Source organism: Mytilus californianus, unplaced genomic scaffold, assembly GCF_021869535.1.
Source record: "Mytilus californianus isolate M0D057914Y unplaced genomic scaffold, xbMytCali1.0.p SCAF_8, whole genome shotgun sequence".
NCBI lineage: Eukaryota > Metazoa > Mollusca > Bivalvia > Mytilida > Mytilidae > Mytilus > Mytilus californianus.
The window spans coordinates 22,650,271-22,676,304 of record NW_026262734.1 but is presented as its reverse complement, the minus strand read 5'-3'; the positions used below and the strand labels follow the sequence as shown (position 1 = coordinate 22,676,304).

General features: G+C 32.3%; 1 protein-coding gene across 1 annotated transcript in view; it reads right to left on the bottom strand.

Annotated features, from left to right (window-relative positions):
• Positions 1-3,383: 3,383 nt before the first annotated feature.
• The window catches only part of LOC127711950 (uncharacterized), a 29,529-nt gene continuing 6,878 nt past the window's right edge, over positions 3,384-26,034 (bottom strand). Inside the window, exon 3 of the mRNA XM_052218105.1 lies at positions 3,384-3,799. Coding sequence (XP_052074065.1) covers positions 3,384-3,799 — 416 coding nt within the window. The remainder of the gene's footprint in view (positions 3,800-26,034) is intronic.

Below are 26,034 nucleotides of genomic sequence, written 5' to 3'. Positions count from 1 at the left end.
ATGTTTAACATTAGTATTCTGCCGTCTTTGTCTTTGTTTTCATTGATTACTTTGCATTCTAGTCTATTATCAATTATAATAGCTACACCTTTACTTTGGGTTGTACCATGACTAAAATAGAAATGGTTACTAGTTTCAGTATATAATTTTTGTTCTAGATTTTCGTCAAAATGACTTTCTTGTATAAAAGTTATAAGACTTTTTTGATTTTTTATCCACTGATAAAATCTTGCTCTTTTCTCTTTATCTCTGAGTCCTTTGACGTTAAGCGTGCAAATATGGATGTCTTTTATCATACTGAGTATTGTTTTTATTGTTCTTAAATTTTTTATTTACTTTATTTAAAGTACGCTTGACTGGCTTGTAATTACTTTTTTTGTTGATAGATTCGGAAGGTGTAATACGTGACAACCTGATGATAAAGGTGTTTAGAGTTGTCGAATTACTTATAATGCCATTCATAAAAATTTCAAAGGTGTTTACAATTTTGATTTTAATCTTAGGTGGTTTATGTATTCTTTCCTTCCTAAGCATACTTTTACTTTTAAAAAGTATGGATACAAATACACGTTGTTCTTTTTTTTTTTCTTCACACATACACACTTGTTATTTGTATAGTTATATTTTTCTGGGACTTTAAATTTAGATTTTTTTATGTCATTTGCTTTTTTTTGAAAGATAACTAGTTTAGTTGAAGTCCCCGGGTGCCGTGTATGGTAGTTTAACATGATTGTTCTTACTTTACATATAAACTTTATGATGTTTTCTGATCTTATACATGTTATAAGAGTTTTACATACTGGGCAATGTATATAATATATAAATACGAGTATATAACAATAGCGCAGGCAGACAACCCATGCGCGTACAAAGTGGGTACCATACAAACTGTAACACATGTATGATAAAAACAGAGAATACCTATACGATGTTAAATAGTCTTTTGGTTTCTCTGTTGTGTTCTCGTAACAAATAATATACAACAAATTACATACTAACCAATGTCTATATAGCTGTAAATGTACACATTGCGTAATAGTAATACCACAAGTTCTAAAACATAAATTCCTTCGTTTACTACACGATTTCATTACCGTGTTACATAACTTTTGTTTCTGTACCTTAATACATCTAACTACAAACAGTATCGTCATGCAATAATAATATGAAAAATTATTTTTATAAATATGTATTACTTTAGTTACTTTAATTGAAATAATTTCAGGTTTATTATAACAGATTAGACAAGCGGTACTTGTCAGAACAGCTAATGTAAGTATAGTCGTTGTTTTCATTTCTTTAAATACTTTTTGTTGTGATTTTATTACGTTATACTTTGTTACTAAAAATAGTTATGGGAAAACCCATTTTTGAAAATGTATTTGAGTTACATTTCTTTAAGGTAAATGTGTTGATAAAATACAAAAGTGCTTGTATCATCAATGTTAACATTTTTAGAGTTAGACAATTAAGATAGCATTTGCTTTTATGTTGATACTGAGTGTATGACATATTGAATGCACTTGTGTTACTATGCTTTGGTAATAAATGATGAATGACAATCAAAAAGACTATATACAATATATACAATGACATTATCTTTTTCTACTTTTATTATGTTAAGATAAAAGATATGTTTTAATTATTTGATTAAGTTTTTGAAGACTTGTTTTCTCTATCTTGGTCTAGTGGAGTTGGTGGTGTTCTTCCTTTCAGTGCTTCTTGTCTTCTATTTGGAGTAGTAAATCTGTTAATGTCCTATTGTCTTTGACTTGTTCTTTCCTTTGCTGGTTTATCAGTATTTTTAGTTTTTGAGTCTACACTGTGCGAAATGCTTTCATTTTTTTCTGACATGTTTTTCTTCTTTCTTTCTTTCTGTTTTCATTTCTTGGGCTTGATCTTTTTTGTCATTTGTAGTTACTTTCCTGTTCTGTTCCAAAATTGCACTTGGTTGTTTAGAAGGATCTGTACATTCATCTGTTGTGTCGCATTCTTGGTTGCTTTGATTTGTAATTTCTTCTATGTGCTCATTTTGTTCTGTTTCTTGTCTTGTAGAGTCATGTATAATAATTTGGTTTTCCTTTTCCTTGTTGGTCTTTTGTTTCTTTTTGCTTCATTCTTTCCAAAAAGGTGGGACATTCTAAAAATGTGTGGCCTGACTTGTTGCAGCCCCTACATACCCATTCATTGGGACAGTCACTTGTAAAGTGGCCTTTCTGGAGGCATTTACTACAAATAAATAGAGTGTTTTCATCTATCTGTCCAAAGTGTGAAACCCTAGCTAGGTATTTCCCGAATTGCATTGTCTTGGGTAATTGTTTTTCAAATTTCTCACAAAAAAATACTCTGTCTCCTGTCTGGCAGTTTGTCATTTTATTGTCAACTCTCAGCCTTTCTCTGTATAATGAAATGACTTTTATGTTTCTCATCTCTAATTCTCTCTGTATCTGACCATCATCAGCAGACAATGGCACATTTTTTACTCTGACTTTTCTTAGGTTGCTTTTGTAGTTTGGATTGTTTGGGTTGTGGGGAAGAAGGGGGATAGTTTTTCCTCTGAGAACTACTCCTTCACCTAGTAGTTTAAGTCTGTCTTCTTCTGTATCTAGGTATAACCTCCACATTTTGCCTATTCTCTGAATTCCCTTTATGTGTTCTCTTTTTATTGACATTGCCATCCCTTTGAATATTTCTGTGTGGGAAAGCCAGAGTTCTTTGGCTGGGTTTGAGGCTCCAAATACGTCTGTTTCTTTAATAAATATTGGTTTGACACCGTTTGTATCGTTTGTATCATTTGTATCATTTGTATCTGTATTTATTGTTAAGTTGCCAGCAGTTACTTTTGCATATGTTGGCGCCATGTTGTTTACATTGTCAGTCAAGTCGGATATATTTTGACTGGTTTTTAAGTGTTGATCATCGCAGTATGGGTTGGTTTGCAAAGATTGCATGCTACATATGTCACTTTCCCATTCATTCTCCCAATCTTTAGACATTTTGTTGTTTTGTTTTCACAAAAATTCAATTTTTATATTAGAGTTCTCACCACAAGAGACCTTGGTATCAGGGGCGATAATCCTTAACCATTTATGCTTTAAAAATGGAATTAGTTGTGGCATTACATTAGTAAATGTTTGAATGTTGATGAATATACATGCAGGGCCATGCATATATATTTGACATAAGTCCTAAAATAAACCATGCCTACTATAATTGGTGTTGTTCAACAATGTATCTGCCTGGAAATCCTAGTAAACTGTAAATCTGCTCAATGTATAAGAAAATTTTGAAATCTCAGCATCGATTACATTCAGTAACAGTTCTTTCGTTGTACATACGGCGCTTTTTCAAATATTTTGAAATATATAACGCAGTGTTTTACTCTACCGATATCGCTCACATTCAGAAGGACAAGAGAACCGTGTGCACAAAATGTTTGCCAACCAATTAGCGAAATGGTGACAGTTGCTGGTCAATATTATATAATAGTATGCTTTCTCGAAATACCGAACACATCCGTTTACACATTCTGTACAGAGAACTCCATATCCTGCCGCGTAAGATTCGGTACCATGCCTACAATATCTGGATCGAAGTGGTTCTGTTTGGATGGATACCTGTCCATCCCATCTTTCGTTGTTTTCTGTTCCTCTTATAGGTCTCCATTCATAGTAATACCCATGATATTTTAAATATCGATGGGCTAGTCTATGTACTGCTCTGCTGGGAGACCTCTTTCCTCTGCTAAGACAAGCAAGATTAGTAGTTCCAAAATGGAACCCTTCCCCCTGAGAACTACCTGCAAATAATTATTATTGTTATAATTAGCATTTAGACCTACAAGATGTAATTTGTCACCCCATTATTTAAAGGAATATCAAATTTCGTCTCGTGTTGAAAAATCTTCCGTTGATATGGCGCCGGTGGAGCTAACATTCAGTTTGCTTTGATTAGGACCAAAAATAGCTACAAATTTTAGAACAGCCATAATTGTCATGCGTGAGAAAAAAATAAATGATTCTAGCTAAGGTTTGATTAAATGAGTGACAGTGTCGAACAACCCTTTTTGAATATATTTAATGGATAAGTGTTCTCACTTCACTAAACAGTAATAATGGAGTGTATCTACAATTGCAATCCTCTTGAACAGTAGTAACATACTAAATCAAAATAAGTGTTTGGTTTAAATGTTATCAAGACATGTCAGATGTCACCATATCCTAACCAAAATATCAATGTAATACATTACAGTAAAATTATATGTCTTTCTTATAACTGAAAAATAATTACAAGTAACATTTTCAGAATTGAGGGTTGAAGAAACATTTATCTAAAATATTTTTATTTGAACTTGAAAAACAATCTGTTTTTAAAACAAACTCCAAATATTTTTAAGTAGTTTCTTTGTGTAAAGATTGTTCATGTTCAGGTGTGACGTATGTTTGAATCCCGCACAAAACGAAGTTCCCCTTCTCAGTATGGGTTTAACGAATCAAGGATAAACGGTTTATTGGGTCTTGTTTTTACCAACTGGTATGACTTATTTAAAAACTATCTTTCTTAACAAATATATTTATGACATTTTCTTACCGAAACAATCCTCTTCCGTCCGCAGCCATTAGATTGCTCAAAACCGACGCAAACAAGTATGGAAAACAGCTGTAATAAAAGTTAACTCATACTTCGAAAATAATCAAAAATAGTGAGACACATAAACACTCTACGACAGTTTTTGGATAATAAGAATATAGATATACAATACGGAATTGTACATAATTTCAATGTGTTGATTTTTTAAAACGAATTATCTTCAATTGTCGTTCTATCCAAATATAAGAAGTCGGAGAGTATCACAAAATGTATCAGTCAAACTATGAAATTCAAGTTTGAACACTTACTAAATCCCTTGCATTTCTAGTTATGCAAATATGAATCTTATTGGTATCTGAAAAATAACACCTCCCACGTTCATATCAAAACAACTGTAAAACGAATGTATACAATTTTCAACAATAGATAAATGACTTCTATTAATAAAAGAAATATTTGATTTCCGTGTGCAATATCCCTCATTTTGCAGGGTTTCAACCAACATGTGGTAGCTAACCTTGCCTGAATTGCACGGAGTGGGAAAAATGTTATGAGCGCTGTCTTGTTGTCGTACCATGCATATCCGATGTATATTCGTTTATTCTTATTTGTACAAAAATAATTAAACATACCAATCTAAGTTTATTTAATTATTCAATTATAGATCAACGGAAACAGACGGTTTTCTCATTTATAGATTTACACGTTTAGACGGTTTCTATTAGAGATTTACAATATCTGTCAGACTTGGAGTCCGAGTCAGAGTACAAATCATACAGGTAAACTTTAGGGTTGATCTCAAAATAATGTGTTCGTTAATTAATTTTACCGTGTTCAATCTTTGTGTGGTGGTAGGACAAAACCATTTATCAAATTAATTGATTTTTTTAAACTGAAGGGTAGAACGTGCGCTTTTTCGTATAAGCTCGCTAACAGATAATTATGTTCAGAATTTAAAAACTTTCATAACAAAAATTTATTCTCCAGTTTTTTGATAATTTTTACCGATAACATAAAAAAAAGAAAAATAAACCCTTTTCAAGTTTAAAAAAAGTCCTTTCATAAATGACGAATTATTTAAAAGGGAATTGGATAATTATTGTTCAATTTGTTTGTTTTGTGGTCATTTGTTTCCATTCTGTATGGTGTTGGGGAATAGCACAGATTCCTGTAAGTGCTATGTAAATATAAATAATTTCGTTAGCTTGAGATTTAATCTGGTGCGCACCAGTTTGAAAAATCGAGCACACGTCTTAGAAACTGGTGCGCACGACTTTTGAACTGGTGCACACGACTATCAAACTCGTTCGTATGACTTTCATAAATGGTGCGCATGACTTTCAAACTCGAGCGTCCGACCTTTCGAACTCGTGCGCAAGTTCGTATAGTGTCAGTCAAACCTTTTTTGAAAGTCGTGCGCACCAGTTTAAAAATCGTGTACACGATGTTTGAAGTAGTGCACACGAGTTTCAAAGTCGTGCGCACGATTTTTCAAACTTGTTTAAATCTCTGTAAAACGAAAATATTTATATTTGCGTGGCACTTAAGGGGCTCCGCAGTAATGCATACTCCTGTCCGCATTGGTTTTGATGAGAATAAAAGAAAAGTTCCAATATCCCCTGCGTTTCACATATTTTATCTGTCCAAGAGCAATACCAAATTAATAAATACCTGTCAAGAATTGTACACATGAGAGCACTTACATTGCAATTTTCTATAGAATTTATATTTCCAAGAGACATATCTCTTTTAACAATAGTTGATCAACACTGATTTTCGAAATGTCCGAGACATTCCTGGTATAAACCTTTGATTTCATTTTTATAATATCTGGCAAAGAATAGTACATACAGGCAAAGAATTGTACATACAGGCAAAGAAATAGAAATTTTTGAAATAGACATTAAGTTTTCTGTATGATTGTTTTACGGGTGGCACATGTGGACCAGGATCAGCCATGATTGAACCAAAACAGTCTTATAACTTTCAGATTAATCTTAATCAACTCCGAGGCTTTTAAACAATTAAGGAACCTGTTTTGTAATAAGCGTGCCATATCTTTCACGGTTACTACGAACCAATTGCATTCATGATTCTTTGTTTCTTTTTTACGGGGGTTTTCTTTTCTTGCAGCTTCAAGATTAACAAGAGCATCATAAATATTATCTGCAGTTCATGCTGTATCATTATCTGTGGCAATTTCTTCAGCTTTCACTGTAGCATCGCCTGTATTTATATCTCTATTGTCAGACCCATTATTCATTTTTTGAAGTTCAGTCTCCTCTTCTGCTCATACAAGAGTGGGTTGCTCCTGGTTCTCGTCAAGAAGAAGAGATTGAATTATTTCATCAGCCATACTCGGCATACACTAGACAGCAGATAACCAGAAAGCAAGAACACACAAAAAAAAGAAAGTGTAGGAGGCTTAACAGACTCATTGGATAATACCAAATCTCCGTTGAACATGTTATTGGCAAATTGAAATGCTATCAAGTCATTGGAACTCGTTGGAGGCTTCCTCGTCACACACTTAAAGCCAAAGTTAAAGTTTGTGGTAGTCATTGATTTGTCAATCGCCGAAGACAACTTTTCAATTTATACTGTAATGATTAAAGTACAATGTTTACAATAATTTTATTATTTTAGATCGCCCCCCCCCCCCCCCCCCCCCCCCGTCATTTGAACTGTCTTACTCTGACTCGTATTCGGACTCGGGTCGGAGTCATACACTTATTGTAAATCTCTAGCGTCTACATTTGTTCAACATGTGTTCCACATAAACCACTAATAATTTTGTGTAATGATAGACAGTATACAGTGTTAAATTTATTTGGTATTGTCTGCGTCATTCCATAAATCAACAAAATTGTCTAACTCATAAAACTATTTTAGAACTATATTTAGGTTTGTAGAAACAAAACAGAACTAGAAATTATCTTACCGCAAATCCAATAAGTTTCATGCTCCTTTTTTCCATGTATACGTTTGGTAACCAGAAAGAGCTCACTTTAAGATTAAATGTATATACGATCTATATATGAGAGACCACAAGTGCCTGACATGCGTAATCTATGTATAAAAATATAATAGTAAAAATAGAAATAATATTGTGTTGATGATGAATTAAAAGATATGAACTGACATTAATCTTTCTATACCTTTATATGGAAATCGTAATAATAATTTGTATAAGTGATTATGAACATCGTTTGGATGGTATATAGACTAATTTTAATTTGTTTGGTCGTTTGTTCGTCTATATGTTCGTCGAGTTCGTTCGTTTATTTATTCAACATAACGTTCTTTCGTCAGCGTTTTGTGTCAACAACTCCTTTCGAATCCGTGACTTAATTGCAAAGTATCTTTCAGAATTTCGTTAGCACCTAATTGTCCACCTCTTGTTATGTCTTTTTACCTATCTGTAGAAAGACCAATGCTTTTTCTTCTGACTAACGATTATATTTTCTTTTTCCGCAATTGTTTTCTAATGCTGTAATTTGTATTTGTCTTTTCTTTGATTCTGACATATGATATCGCAAAGTTATTGCGCTTTTAAAACTTATATTACAATAAGGAGTTGTGGTATGATTGCCAATGAGACAACTATCCACCAAAGTTCAAATGAAATGAATGTAAGCAATTACAGGCAAACGAACGGCTGTCAACAATGAGAAAAACCCATACCGTATAGTCGGCTATAAAAGGCCCCGACATGAAAAATATGAAACAATACAACTATAGAATTCATTCAATTTTAGAATTCATTCATAGATGTTTGCATTATTCAAAGTTATCAGTCAATATGTGTTCTACAAATATCACCGGTCATTTGATACCTTAATAACTAATATTCATTCTACATAGTTTTATATTAACACCTATGCGTAGGAACCATTTTTTTAAAAATATGTACTACTTTCCAGTATGTTCTTTTTTGAACGGGCCCGATTTGGTGGTGATATATCTTACAAAGTCTATCCGAATCATTTTCCAAAGAATTCCGCTCAAACCGATGCTAGGGGCCGTCTTAAACTTGCAGTGAGGTGAGAGTTTTTTTTCTCCGTGCTGAAGGCCTCACTGTGGCTTTCAGATGAATAACAGCCATAAAAGCGCTGTTCCTTTGCTTTTGGTGTGTTTTTTGCTGTGCATGTACTGATTTTGTGTCATGGATGGATACCCATATCCTTTGTTTTTCTATTATAAAAATCAGTTGAAAAGGGCTTAACTCATCAGATCGATACAAAATAGAAAAAAAAACATCTAAAAAACACACAGACCGGAGGTTGCAGGAAATTTATACATTCCTCACAACAACAAAAAGACACAAAGTACAGATCTTAGAGTGTTCGCAGTTACTGACAACTAGTTCAAAGCCAATAACAACCATTAAAACAAATCATGTATCTTAGACTAAAATATCAATCAGTACACATCAAACATCCAATGGATTTAATGTAAAGACGTCATTAACGGTCAAAGATAAACATGACCTTGTGCAAAGCCAAAATATAAGTATCGACAGATTGTAGAACCATGAATGTGCATTTGTGTATAATAATGATATCTATGAAAAAAAAGATGTAGTATGATTGCCAATGAGACAACACCAGAGACCACATAACATACACGTTAACAAATATAGATCACCGAACGGAGGGCCTTCAACAATGAGCAACACCCATACCGCATAGTCAGCTATAAAAGGCCCCGAAATGGCCAATGTAAAACAATTCAAACGAGAAAACTAACGGCCTAATTTATATACAAATCAATGAACGAAAAACAAATATGATATACAGCAACAAACGGCAACCACTTAATTACAAGCTCCTGACTTGGAACAGGCACATACTAATGTAGTGGGGTTAAACGTCTTTGAAGGCGCTTACCCGCGCCTAACCTGGGATATTGGTGTAACAGTTCAACATAAGAACAAACTATGAAAATTAGTTAAAAAGGGACATCATATCGATACAGTATGACTTTAACTTACTGACCACAAAATCAAAATATATACCAATAAATACAATATTCAAAGATCTAATTACAGTGTTGAATTGATAATCATTTAGAATAACTTAATTCAAAGGATTGTTATGTTTACCTGGATCGTATTTAAATTTCCTGGCTAGGTAAACAACATTACAATTTTGGATGTGCTATTCCATTTGAAATATGTTTTTTACACGTACAGCCAAACTTCAAAACCAAATATTTGGAAGAATTTACTAAAGGTTTTAAATAATTTGTGGTAACGAAATCCTTAACTTTTTAATTTACCAGTAATACATAGCGAACGAGATGGGATACATAAACACCGTAAGACGGTGCCAAAGGAACATCACCGTCCAAAAAAGGAAAATTAACGATAGGGCAAGAAAGATCGTACTCATTTGTCGTACATTTCTGTGTAGAGTTTCTCTAGTAAAACGTATAATATCTAAATCTAGGAATGGACATTTATTGCTGTTAGTACTTGATTCGTCTGAAACCTGTTTGACCGAACAATTTTCTGTGGAAGTGTTATCTGAACCCCAATATCGTATTTCTTGAAATCATATTTCAGAAACTTATATTATGTTTATGCTAGTAATATCCTCACAATTAATGGAAGCCCTCTGGTGACATCTTATACCAGTTATTTCCTCCCTCACTATTTCATTAGCGGTATATTGGTATGTATAACTCGAAAAACAGAAAGCATCAGTGACGTAGGATGTTTCGATTGAAGATCCGCAGGTCATAACTTGGAAATTGAGGTCTAGGTCAAATATCAAGATTATGTCGTTATTTGTAAACTTACTTATCAATTGTGTCCTATTCCGTATAGTGACATCATGATTTACCGTAGTGTGGATTTGCATGGCAGGTTATGTTTGTATAGCAGGATATGCCTACCTTGTCGACGAACACGGTACTGCTATATTTGGGATTCTTACGGAGCCATTGATTTTTATTGGTTGCCTTGCTTGTCTTCTTTAAAGATTTGTGAGATTTAACATCGGTTAGCTACTGTTGCCTTAACCTTATCTCATCTCATCTTAAAGTATGAAAGATACATTGTATCTATAAAAGGATTGATGCAAAATGTTTTGGTTATTGAGATGAAAATATTGTACATTAGTTCGAAGTAATTATATGACAAATTATATGATGTATTGCCTCTGAAATGTTTAAACTAAAGAATTACAGTTTATAACTTCCAACTGAAGCCTGATGCAGCCATTGATTATTTTGAATAGAGATTGGAACCATGTCACATGTACCTTTACAAAAGACGCAATTTATTTTCGAATCAAGGTCAAGTACACCATCTCATATAATACCAAAAAGTACTTACTTTCTTTTTTATTTCTCAAAACATTAAATAAAAATCATATGCATTTGGAATCTGTATAAGATATCCGTTCATATGGCACCCTACATGACGTCATGTAAATCAGAAGAAGCAAGTTATTTCCCTTATTTCTTTTTACAATCTTGTAGTTTTGGAATCAGTGTAAGATAAATAAATCTATCTTTGACATGGTAGGTTCCATTTTTAATCGAATACTAATTAAGCATCATTTTATGGTTAACGGATATTAATCCATATGATTAGATGGAGACATTTTCAATTGTTCTCGGAACAATTTGTTTTAAACTATAAAATATTTCTCTGGCAAAACATGCACTATGCTAATCTTGTATCTGTACATCTTTTTTTAACCACATGCTGCATTTGTTCACCGAATCTCTGTCTTAAAAAATGTTACTATATACCTCCTGTTTTCTTTATCATATAAACCCCAGTATATCTAAGTTAAAGCAAAAGGATATATTGCAATAATTAAGGAGGAGTGTCTTTCAGCAATTTGATTTGATGATATAGAAAGTATGATAATAGCAGAATGACAATCAGTGTAAATTGATATATATATGCATGCCCAATTGTAAAACATTATCTATCCTACTCTGAAATTTGATTTATATTATACATTTTTCGTAGCTACAAATCTTTAAAACTGCACGTCCTTGAGAAGATGCATTTTAAATAAGTGAAGAACCTGGATACATCTAGGAAGAATATTTGTAATTGGAAGAAAAAAATTCGTCAACAAACACTTTAGGACGTTCCTATAATATTCAGTTGTCATTTTACCTCTTGATTAGTAGATTCAGAATTTCCTTCTCCATTTCAACAAAATATTTTAGTTAATGAAATTTCGTAAGACTTCCTCAATTAAAAAATGAACTGTATAAGTATATGATTATCTAATTTCACTATGTAGGTACTCGATGTTGATTGGTCACAACTTTTGTTACTTTTGAAGGATATGTTACGAAATCCTTCAAAACTCATTAAAAATTGAAATAAGAAAGCGTCTTAACTTAAATCAGTATGTTTGATCAAATTGCGATATAATCCATAATCATAATTACGCAATTTTAGTAGTCCATATTACACAAAAAAAGAAGAACGCAAACCAAATATTTACAAAAAATATAGATGTGTTCCAAAAGGGATAAATGATATATGAAAACATTCACTCAGATTGACATTATGTTTTGTTTCATCGCTTGATCATTTTCAATTGTTACCACATCATATGAAAAATAATATCGTCTTAAATATGTTAGGGTTATCTTTTGCAAAGTGTGATCGTGTCAATCAAACGACACTTAAACAATGGGGTTAATTTTTTGTTGTTTAGGTTGGTTTTTCTTTTGGCAAATAACACAAAAGTCTTTTTTTCGAACCAAAAAATGTTTTTAAGACAAACATAGTTACCATTAAGTTTACAATTCCCAATTAAATGGAAATTTCATGAATTTCTATAAATTTTCCAAATTACACAATGGGAAGTGCGGTTTAACTGCAACAAACCGACAAAATTACAAAAAAAAAAATCTAGAAGGCAATTCAAAAACAGACAGATATAATATATACAGCATGTCATGCTCTAAATCGTCCCGAGTTTATAAAAGTGGATAAAATACATCGGACAGCAATATACAGCACTCATTTGCTATTTATGGAAATATGTAAAATTATTAAAAAAGATTGTTAGTATATGACATTAACTCTTAAATTAAAGAAAAATTGGACTGCTTTTATATTTTGACCCTTGGAGAAAAGAAAAAAATACAGGGGAAATTAATCTTACCGTGTTTTAGAATGGACAACAGTTTAAAAGACGTCCTTGAATTAAGTAAGATAAGAAATTAAAGCTAAGCAGAATTTTAAAAACTTTAAAATTTGTCCGTTTCTTACTTAGTTCCGTATAAGTGGTCTATATGAAAAAAGGAGATGTGGTATGATTGCCAATGAGACAACTATCCACCCAAGTTCAAATAAAATGAATGTAAGCAATTATAGGCAACTGTACGGCCTTCAACTATGAGAAAAACCCATACCGTAAATTTCCATTTTAAAGTCGGCTATAAAAGGCCCCGACATGAAAAATATAAAACAATTCAATTGAGAAAACTAACGGCCCAATTCATAACAAAACAATTTACGAAAAACAAATATGACAGACATGAACCAACGACAACCACTGAACTACAGGCTCCTGACTTAGGACAGGCACACAAAAAATGTGGCGGGGTTAAACATGTTTGTGAGCGATCAACCCTTCCCTAACCTGGGACAGTGGTGTAACAGAACATCATAAAAACAAACTATAAAAATCAGGTGGAAAAAGATTTACTCATCAGATCGATACAAAGCAGAAAAAACATCATACAAAAACACAGACCGGACGTGGCAGGGTATTAATCCATCCCTCATCCCTAACAACAACAAAAGACACCAAGCACAGATCTGAGAGTACTCGCAGTTACTGACAGCTAGTTCAAAGCCAATTACAACTAATAAAACAAAACATAAATATCAATCAGTATACATCCAACATCCAATGGATTAAGTGTAAAGACGTCATTAACAATCAGCGAAAAACATGACCTTGTGCAATCTACACTTGGGCCGATAAGAAATCTTAATATCTTAGAACTCCTTTATGATTCAAAGTTGTATAAATTTAAGAATACCAGTAAGTAAAGAAGACATACATGCTTTGCTTGGAACAGCAAAATATAATTGGAATCATTCAGAGCAAATGCTCTGGTTGTGCAATTTTATCTTTTTATCTTAATTTAGATTTCCAAGATCTCTCATGAAGCTTCGATGTGTTATTGTAATATATATGAATCCGATTTGCCGAAACGTTTTACTTTTGTCTTAAAAAGGCATGACTCCGAATAACAACGTAAATTTCATTGTCGATGTTCTAACACACACTAACGTTTGTTTTCTTTTTTTTATGTACAGGTGTGATAGTTTGAAATATAGATATTAGGGATAAAAATTATCTTATTACAACGGAACAATTAGGTGTATTATTGATAAACAGCTTGTTATTACAATAAGGTCAGGTTTTGGCAATTAAACCAGAAAAAGACAACTTGAAGATAGAACAGCAATTTATATTTCCATACAAAAGCACTGATATGTTATCAATTTGATGACAGACTAATAGTATCAATTATGATTTCATTCCTAATCCATAACTTTAAAATATCTTCGGAAAATGGTTACTGCATCTGTTAAATTTGAGATAATGACACTATTCCTAGTTTATCAAAATAATAATTGCTCATTTTAGAATAAGAGAAAAACTAAAACAATTATTTATCACTTCTGATGTAGTCGTCGCATATCTCCGTGGCTGACGCAACTCAGATATAAGAAGAAGACTTCTAATACATACGTCTAAACATGTGACAACTTTAAGACAGACTTTCTACATCGTATCACAATATATGTATTTATGATAGATTGGTCCATGCACTTAGTTGCTTAACGTCCAGTGGTATATATTGACGAGAAAAAAAGCTAGAAATAAAGAAGATAAAATAATTTACCCCGGGGGTTTGGATTGAGATGTTGTGTATTTTCCTTTACAGGACATGAAAAGTCTAGATTTATCCGGATGATAGGTGGAAATCTCAATAGGTTCCCTCCAATCAGAGACAGAAGTCCGGAATTATCCACAAGGGTTGCATCAAAATTTCGCTAGGTTCCATCTGACGGGGGATAAAAGTCTGGACATATCCGGATTATGGGTGAAAATCTCAATAAGTTACCTCAGACCGGTGAAAGAAGTCCGAAAATATCCGGAGTGGTATAATAACAATTTCGTTGGTTTCCCTTTGACCGGAAATGAAAATCCGGGCAAATCCAGATTGGATTATGGGTAGAAATCTCAATAAGTTCCGTCAGACCGGCGAAAGAAGTCCGGAAAAATCCGGAGTGGTGTAATAACAATTTCGTTGGTTTGCCTTTGACCGGGGATGAAAGTTTGGACATATCCGGATTATGGGAGGACCTCTCAATAAGTTCCCTGGGACCGGTGAAAGAAGTCCTGAGATATCCGGAGTTTTTAAACAGAACAAGTAATTAGACAAAATCAACTGAAATATATTTTCAAGTATTTACTTACCCTTTACTGCGAATTTACACATTCCGCACAGCCAAATGGGGACCCCACTTTAGCAAGAGTTTACTGTTGTTCGGGATGACAATATTTCTTCACCCTAGTAAACGCTTGGGGTTTAAATAAAAGGTATACTTTGATGAAACAGAAAACCAACGACACAGAACAATGAAGATATCTAGATTCAAAATACAGTATTTTATAATAGGCAGATGCCTATACAAAATGTCAAGCTCGAAAATGTTTCATATCTAACAAAGTAAGGAGTACATTTTTAACATGAGAACTGTTGTGTGATACAAAAAAATCATCATATCCTTGTGGAATTACACAATGTAAATATAGGTGAAATAAAAGTCGGTACAGTAATTGCCCTTTAATATATAATAACGGTATAATAGAATACCATGCAAAAAGTACAAACACAACAATAAACAATATTAAGAGATACAATTTCTTTTAGAATTATAGAAATCACTAAAGAGAGCTAAAAATATCTAGTAACCTAAAGTTATCGGTAATTTTTACATTTTCCCTTTGATATTATTGCCTAATATTTTTTCGATCATGGTACATTTAGAGTTTTAATATGAATATTAATAACGTCAAAAATACTTTAAAAAATTTAAACTACATCAAAGCAATACAAAACAAAAGGAAGAAAGACACAAACTTTCAAAATTAAATATTTGTCATTCAAATCTTTCGCTAATACTCTCACAGATTACCAGATCCACTGATTATCTCTTTCTTCATGATTAAGTACGCAAGTACTTATCATAAAGAACGGGATTATCATTCTCTTACCATCATAGAATGATATAAAATGCTCAAGGCTCGTATGATCTTTTAATTCGATTTAATTTGAAATCAAAATACACCTGTGACGTTAATCTTTTGTTCAAACTCTTCATTATTTTTCAGGAATGGAGAGTTTTTTTTTTTATTGTTCATCTCATTCATTAACTCAGTTGAATTCTTTTGTAATATTGAACACATTAACTTTATTCAATAATTAGAATTAGAGAAAAATATATACATGTATTTTACTTAAAGATTTGCTTTTAGTTTTACCGTTTAAACATCCATTTCCTTGAAATTTAAAATGTTGTATTTTGATTTTGTACAGCAAAAATCGTTTGTTGCATTTTAACGTATACATTAAAACAGACGAGTTACGCGGATAGTTTCTACAATAATATTGTGGTTTTATAGAATAAATAGTTCAAGAAACAGAAGCGGTCAAAATGGCGTATTCTGTATATTATTTGAATGTTCGTTGTTAAAATTTGAATATAGTTCTACACTGTGTCTAAAGTACCCCGGCAAAACAAGTTTAGTCTCGATAGTATCTAATTTCCAATACGGTGACGGACCACCTACAGACAGTGAAAATGTAAGGTTTCTTTTAACTTATTTGTTATTTGTATGAATTTGTAGAATGTAAATACACATCAATTATAATAATAATAAATATTACTATTTTTAATTGTGAGATGTAATATTTTCTGCAACCGTACCAGATTAAAAGAGAAATAATAAAAATGCACGGCAAATTCATGAATAGCGTGAACTTTCCCTCGAAATTGTTATATTTCTCATTAAATTGTGCACAGTGTACGGAAAGAAACGTATGGACAGAAAGATATTTACGTGAAGATTGCGAGATTTACCACTTTTTGCTGCTCAATATTTGTGTTTTTATGTATGGAACTTAAGAAATTGGTAATGTCAAAATGGAAGGACCCGGTTGTGTAAATGTGTACGACCAGTTTCGTCTTAATATTCCAAAAAGCAGTAACCGGTTTCGTCACTGAAAATAATGCATACTAAAGTAATAATATATGAATTAAAATCAGGCGTTTAACAGTCGATAAATAGCTCGTTGCAAAAACTATTTCTATAAGGCGAAAACTGATTATTTATTTGAATACGTAAGCTCTTGAATTCCTGCTTTACTGAGAAAAAAAATGCATTGTGTGAAAATGAATTTTAATACGACGGGTGCCACATGTGGAACAGGATCTGCTTACCCTTCCGGAGCATCTGAGATAATCCCCGGTTTTTTGTTTTGTTTGTGTTGTTTAGTCTTTTATTCTTCAATGTTGCGTTTTGTAGACTGTCGTTTGTTTTTTTGGTAGAATTTTGTTTTTGTTTTTTGTCAGTTCGTTTTCGATTTATGAGTTTGACTATCACTTTGGTTTCTGTCGCATCTCTTTAACGGCGAAATCCAAATACAAAACGTATCTCAATTTGATATTCTCGGATCTACTTAACTTAGTTTTTATCTATCTAACCTTACATATATAATCTAGAAAGAGGTTATCATGATAGCAAAGATACAATTCTGAGCGCCAATCGGTCATTTACTACAGACCTTCTAAAATTCAAACTGACCACACGCACGATACACGCACGCACGATACACGCACGGTGAATGCACGATATACGCACGGTGAATGCACGATACACGATACACGCACGATGAGCGATGAGCGTTACACGGAGGATTAACGAAAAATGAATGATGAATGATAAACGCACGAAACACGCACGATGCACGATGAATGATGAACACACGATACACGCACGATACACGCACGATACACGCACGGTGAATGATTCATTCACGAATGAACGATAAGCGCTTAATACACGGTTCTCAAAGCCATTTTATTTGGAATTGCATTTAAAATTGATTTATGATAATGAAAATCTATAAGGGTATACAAATTTTAGATATCTCGCTTTCTGTGTTGATTGGTCGACAGTTTTACTAAACACTCCATGTATTAAATAAATTAATTGTAGTATAGTATTTCCAATATCAATGAGTGTTGTCAAATTATAAAACTCATCGATTTTATAATTCTACTTAATATAAATAATTTATAAATTGCTACGTTTTAAAGAGTGGCGATTCCAGCCATTTTTAAAAAGAGGGTTCTCAACCCAGGATAAAAGGGGTGGTTTTAACCATATGTCCCCATTCAAATGCATTGACCCCCCCCCCCCCCCCCCCCCCGTTCTTTTTATCTGCCTAAATTTGTAACCTTAACTAATTAATTATCATATGTTTACGTTCTGAAATTTAGGAAATAGTTGTATGTTTCGAAGTTTAGTATGTTGTCCATTATCACTGAACTAAAATTCATTTTTGTTTAGGGACCAGCTGAAAAACGCCTTTGGTGCGGGATTTTCTACCCATTGGTGGCCTTCGACTGTTTTCTGCCTGTACGTCTAAACACTGCTAAGGACTTATAATATGCCACTAAGGACTAGAAAGGACGTGTTACTTGTACTCTGTTTTCATACTATGGTAGAGATAGATAGATTTTTATTACATAAATTCCAATTTTTAAAGAAAAAGAATCACCATTAAATGAGTAGTTGAACAAAATTTGGAACATGCCGGTTTTTCCTTGATATTGCCGAAAATCAGTGATCCGACTGACACGAGCGAACTTACATAACAACTGATTAAACAATCATAATCTCTTTTTTTTTACTTAAGTTACAATGTTCCTTATATAATCAGAATCGTATGAGTTAATATAGAGCAAAATATATAATTTGTCAGAAAAATCTGATTCGTACAAATTAATTAGAAATAGCTAAGAAAATGAAATTTACCAAATAATGAGAAAATTTAAACATTTGTAATACCAAATACTTCATAATATACTTCTGAAACGACTTTTCGTCCTGAATATGCATGAAATTTTTGCCACTGGACGTTTAAACAACCATTGAATAATCAATCAATCAAATTTTGCTCTCAGTAAAAATGAATTAAACAATATAAGCCACAATTGTATCCATCACTTGGTGTCTGTTGTTTGTTTGTACAGTAAACATACTGAATCTTTTTATATTCCTTATACAATTTCAAGTATGTAATAAAATTCATGCATATTTTCAAACATCCTGGCACTTCAAATTTCTAGGAGGTGAGATTCTCGGGGTTTTACCTGAAACTCTTTGGGAAATGCAATTTTTAATTCCAATTCCAATTCCAAACTGTAAAAGATATCCCAAGGTTTTTTAAAATGCATTTCTAATTTGATAAGGAGATTTGAAAAAAAAACGATCTCAATGGTAGTTGAAATTATTCAGTGCAATCATTTTGTGTCCGCCGTTGTCTTTCATACATATCAATTGGTGTATCCACTGTTTTCTGTTCGTTATCTGTTGTTTATGGCAGTCAGGCCTCGCGATCGGTCTCCAAATTTAAGCCCCCACTTAAGTAAATTATGATCATTTATAGGGGGGGGGGTTTCTCGGGACAAACATTATTTTCCTTCCTTAAAAACAACTTAACAATTTTCTATATTTTTCATTTAATCATAAACCGATGAATATTAAATGATTTTTAATAAATTAAAAGAATATTTTTATTCTAATATATCTAAATATCTGGGTTATTTTCTTATCCAAATAATTATTTTTTCATTTTTTTAAGGAAAAATTGTTATCAGTTATGGCCCCCTCATTTTAGACATGACATTTTGCTTGATACTGTATGAAGATTATTCGTTGCAACTTTTAATAAGAAATTACCGACTCTTTTTTAACTAGATAAATATACAACAAAAATACCGTTTTTTCTTCTTGTATCAATTTCTTTTCACAAAAATTAAATATTAACAAAGAATTGTTACACAAATGTAGAGCCCAATTTTATAACGAAGATATTCCTAATCTCTTTACCGAAATCCGCATATCTTTATCTTTTGAAACAAAAAAGTTAAGGATGTCTGTTCAAAGGACAAAAATGTCCAAGAAACCGAAATGTTATAAGTAAAATTTTTTAATGTCGAATAATTCAAACCCATTTGTCTTTTAAATTTAGCACATGAAGATATAATTTTTATTACATATACAAATTGATTTTGTAAAAATTAGCTTGTACATATGTGAACTTTTGTAAAAAAAATCTCTGTGGTTCTAAAACTGTATCACATGCCCATAATTGTCCTAAAGCTAAATGTCATCGTCAGATTATGAGGGTCTGAATAGGGGTTCATTATTTCTGTATTCTATCATTTTAGGCAATTTTTTCTAATCGTTATACCTTTTGTCGATCATTCTTTATTCCATATATTCTAGTACCTCATCATTTTCTTTTCTATATATTTGTCTGGTTATTTTTTGTATTCTTTATTTTTTGGTCAATAATTTTCTATTCTATAAACCCCCATTCACACCCTCATGTATAATGGAAGACGATAAACATTTTAGTATACATACCACCCGTTGTCACTTTCACCTGACATACAAACCACAAATTGTTATTTTTACCTGGACACGGGACTTATATAATTACGTAATAATAACGGATATAGTAAATTCAGTAGAATATAACCTGTATCAACGCACTGGCTTGTTAAATGAATATTGATCTGACAACTGTTTATCATATTTTTAGTTATTTTAAAATTGAGAATGGAAATGATGAATATGTCAAAGAGACAACAACCCGAAAAGAGCAGATGACAGCCGAAGGCCACCATATTTGATAAGGTTTTAGTTTCTAATGAGACAGTAACCATCGTATTTTCAGAAAATCTCTAAACGGATAATGAGAGTTTAGCGACCTTGACTGGCTATACAGCCCAAGCACGGTCGGTCTCTAAAAGTTGCCGAATTTTAGAGCCTATATCAAGAGATAGGCTTTACCTAGCTTTAGGTGTTTAAAAAATATCCATTAAAGAACCAAATGTGGCTTCTTTATATTTATACCAAAATTGAGTTCAAGGCAGTATTTTGTCGAAGAGAACAATTACACAAAGTGCAACATGCGAGAAGAGGTTTCATTTCCCTTATTTATTTTTTATTGAAGTGAGTAATCTTTTGAGATTACTTCACGGAAATATATTCTAAATGAAAAGGTGCAACTGGATGCATCCCTAAAAATCAAATTTAAATATATATATATTACCTGAAGATCTGTAAAAGCAGTGAAAGCGCTAGTAAAAGTGATGAATTGAAACCGTTATTATCTTTTATTAATTTTCTTATATGTTACCAGCATACGGATTCTACTTAACTTTTCTTTATATATATATATTTATAATTTAAATTTGTTTGTTTTATACATGTATATATATAAAATGACGGATATTCGTCAATCAGACAGCAATCCAACATAAACACGAGTAAGTTACCTGACATCTAGAATAAGAGGTTTAAGCATACCCCGCACTGGTCAACTTTCTGAGTTGTGGGTAAAATTCAATATACATGTAGGACTGTGAAACGGGAAATATACGAAAGATTTGTTTTTACGTACGACGAAGTGTCATTCCTTCAATGCATACGGGTCCACCGTGAAACTATTCTTATGATTATATAACGGTAAATGATGATCTCATTAGAGGAACAAATTAAGTAAAGATACATGTTGAAGCAAGAATAATTTCCATGCAAAACATCAAATAGGACGATCTCTAAATTAGTACGCGGCAACTTGAACTATTACATTCATAGACAATAACACTAGTAAATGCTTTATATACTGACATTGAAACAAATATACTGCTCATAATAATTGCACATCTGTAGACTTTAATCTAGCATCCCGCGTTATATAAACCATCGCAAACCATCGAACAGCTCATCGCACTTCGGCGCAGACCAGCCCACTTCACGCGTGGCCATCAAACTTTATGATCTCCATTGCACCTCCGAGTCATACACACATATATATTCCGATTTTCTAATAATGGTTTTTATTATTTTAATTACCGTAGGTATTGCCCAAAGAAATAGGGTTTATTTAAGGGTTTACACATCTTCATAGCTAAAATATTTTGATACTTATATCACGAACAGATATCTATGACAAACATTTCTTAAATTGTCAGTATATGAATTTTGATTTTTTTTAAGAAACGTAGGTTTCAGCTACAGCAGACTAAATTGGCTTTTGATGGATTGAAGGCTTATGTAAAAATAAGAAAATGTGGTATGATTGCTATAGTAAGTCAACTATTCAAGAAAGTTCAAATCCAGAGGAATGCTAGCAGTTATATCTATACGACCTTCAGTAATGAAAATATACGGGAACTGTAAAGTCGGTTATTAAAGGCCCCGCCCCGACATGAAAAAAATATGAAACAATTCAATTGAGCAAACTAACGGCCTCCTTATTTCAAAGCTACATGTATCTTGCCACAAAAAAAAAAGCCCAAATACATGTATATAACAGAATTGATGTTACGAAAACCACTGAACTACGTGCTTTTGACTTTGGACAGACACATAAATACACAGAATGTTGTGAATGTGTATAGGCCCTTTATTGGTCATATAGCTCTACACTCCTATCTATTTTATACATTCTTTGGCTTTCAAATATTTAGCATTGAGCGTTCCTAGTGAAAGTAAATCCAGAAAAGCGTTATAGATGCATGAAATTTATAAAGTGTTGTTTTTTGAGGGGATCAAAACGTAGGGATCGATGTTAATGTCTGTTTTATATGTGCAATAATATCGGCCTTCTAACTTTAGTGAAACTCTGCAGTTGTTCAGTGACGGATCCAGGGGGAGGGTTCAGAGGGTTGGAACCCCCCTTTTTTTGGACGATCAATGCATTTGAATGGGGACATATAGTTGGAACCCCCCCCCCCCCTTTTGCCCTGGGTTGGGAACCCCCCCTTTTTAAAATGGCTGGATCCGCCCCTGTTGTTTCATATATTTGATATGCAAATTATCACAAAACTAAAAGGATAAGATGGATGAATTAATAGTTGATCGTTTAACGTCCAGTTGCATATATTATAGATTCATTATTAGGGGGAGTACAATAATTATGATATAATGATGAACATTGGCAATCATACCACAACTTCTTTTTTATAAGAACGTACATGTGTAGATTTTCGTCTTTTACTGTAAACGACAGTGTCATCGGGAGTCAAAGCCGAAATCAAACTTGTGTAAATTTCTGAAAAATACATTTCATTATTTAACCCAATGTAAAGCAAAACAAATGATACCGTTTTGAGCTATAAAACCAAGGCAACCCTTTATACTAGTCAAAAGTTGCTGGATCGTGATAGATGCATACGAAACTTCAATTAATTGTCTGTATTTTTCAATCTTTTATATCCAATAAAGATGAACACAAAAACTATCGGATAAAAACTACCGATTTTTCTATAAGATAAAATTTATCCTTATTGGAGTCAAATTTGTCATATGGATTCATAAAGGACAAAAAAATGTCCTCAGTAACGGAACAAAAAATACCCCCATGGTAAAATAATCCGTCATTCTTTAATACAAAGTACTATTGTGAATTATTTTTTCGGATATTAATCTTTTAGACATACATTAAAAACGGTGTCCTTGATATGCAACCATGAACACAATGAAAAGTGAATCTGTGAAAGTGTTCCATGTTTATTCCATTTAAATAAAGACTTGTTATGATAATACAATATATTTAACTATTTTATCAAAAAATGTAAATAAAAAAGAATATCTTAAACTCGTAAACACAATTTCAAGTTTAAAAAGTTCCTCAATTTAAAATCCTTCTTAAGGAATACGGGATACTAGTATTTGCGTGATCTTATACTTGTTTAATTTAAAAAATGCCTTCAAATACATATATATATTTGTATTCAATTTTCCACAAAACATATTTAGCTTATTTTAGATGAAAATAAAGAACAGAGAATAAAAACACTGTTGAAGAGAAAATACATATTCGTGTTAAATTCGCCTCAGTTTAATTTGTTAATTCAAGTTTGACATCTAAAGTCTTAATCCGCAATCCACATTTACCCGACAATCTTGTATATTGTATTTTCTCAATGGAATAACCTTACCTGCACGTGACCATCAGAAACGAAGACAAAAATTATATTTGTAATGGTATTTATCAAAACTTAAATGTTTGAATATTTAGTAGAATATGAATTTGCCAAATAAGCGAAGAATTATAATCTTGCATTGTTCAACATTGGAGAAATGACTCAAGTTGAACATTTATCATGTTAATACTGATTCAATATTTTATTATAGTCTCACCACATACAAACATAAAATGAGAATCACAGAAATAAACATAAAACATTAAAACATTTGCATTGTATGTACCAATCTTAAAAAGAATAATGAGAGACTTTTAAGACACAATATATTTACTCATTTACATTTAAAATTTACAGTGTCCACCTGTACTATATGAAAATAAAACATTTTTTCTTTGAGAACTAGGAAATAAAATGCCGTTTCTTTTCAATGAAATATTGTTGATGTGTTTGGCAACTATAGCAGCAACATTGCCGTTATTAAATAAAAATATAAATTTTTCGCTATCTGATAATTAAAGGTTAAAATGTTCATTAAAATGTTTAGGTTAATGTATCATAATTTGTCTTAAATCTACATATAATGGGCATTTTAAAATGACATGAAGTTCATCTTCAATAGTAGAGCTACAACACATGTCATCTCGTGGACTTCTTTTCTTTCATACTTTCCAGTTTCTATTTCAAGTGGAGCTACCTCACATCTAAATTTTGCAAAAGCACTGTTGTTTTTAATTGGCGGAATATTTTTTAACAAATAACAGTTGGCCAACAGTATATTTTTAAGCCCATTTCGCTCAGTTGAATAGAAATTCCAATTTTAACTGTTCTGTCGTAGAAATGTCATCATGTTATTGTTTGTACGTAGAACATGTATCATTATATTAAAATGTGTCAGTCCCAGCCAAGATTCACTGAATAACCACGAAATGTTTACAGATGATAAATAAATTTTACACAAAAATTCATGAATCTGTATGAACGTTATGTACGATGAAGTTAATTAAGAAAGTAAGTATGAATGTAAATTTTATTTAAAGTCGGAACATATATATACACTGTAACCGTGATATAAAATATAAGCTTTGTTGAGCTCTATAACCGACTATCATATAAAAACCGCAATGAATGAACGTTACCCGATTAGAGATGAACGTTTGACAAATGCACGTTATCTGATGTACACAGTTATACACGATTGACGAACGCACGATACACGGTTAAGAATGAATGATTGATGAACGCACGATACACGCACCATACACGATTAAGAATACACGATGCACGCACGTTACACGGAAATACACGGAACGATGAATGATGAGCGCACGATTGGTACACGCACGATACACGCACGAAACACGCACGATACACGATGAACGCACGGAATAATGGTCAGTTTGAATTTTAGAAGGTCTGTATACAGGTTCGATGCAGTCGCCATTACACGCTAGTATATACAGACAATTTTCATAGTGTTATACCAGAATTAATTGTAAGTGCTATGAAGTATTTGTATTCCACTGCAACTTAGTTCGTAGATAAGTGTAATAAGGTATGTTTTTAGCATTTATATAACAAAAAATGTGTTTTACTCCCAATTATCTCTGGCTCCGTATGAAAAACAAAATGATAAATGATACTTATATTTTGGCCGAATATTCTTGTAAAAGTTCATCACACCAATATATTATGTACTTACAGGAATAACAGATTACATAAATTGCGGGCCCTATAAAAATATCAAACAAACCAGCAAACAATAACAACATTAAGAAAGAAAATAATCTAATCAAAACTATATTAAAACAGACCCATAAAATTAAGTACTTTTGTGTAAGTTTAAAGAGGTTCAAGAAATAAATCCAGCTACTTTCTTGTAAATCTCTGACGGGAGATCAAAAGAATGTTTTACTTCTTTGCAAATCTTCTAACTCAGACTTCCCATTATAAGTCACCTAGCATGTAATCTACAAAATATAAACAATCAAGTTAATTTAATAGTACGTCATATATCAATACACATATAACATTAAATAGATTAGTACAAGTACACAGATTACAAATGCGAAATAACATGAATTAAACACATTTTAAGCTGAAAAACCCCAGCTTCATTTAAATGTAGACCACCAACTTTAATA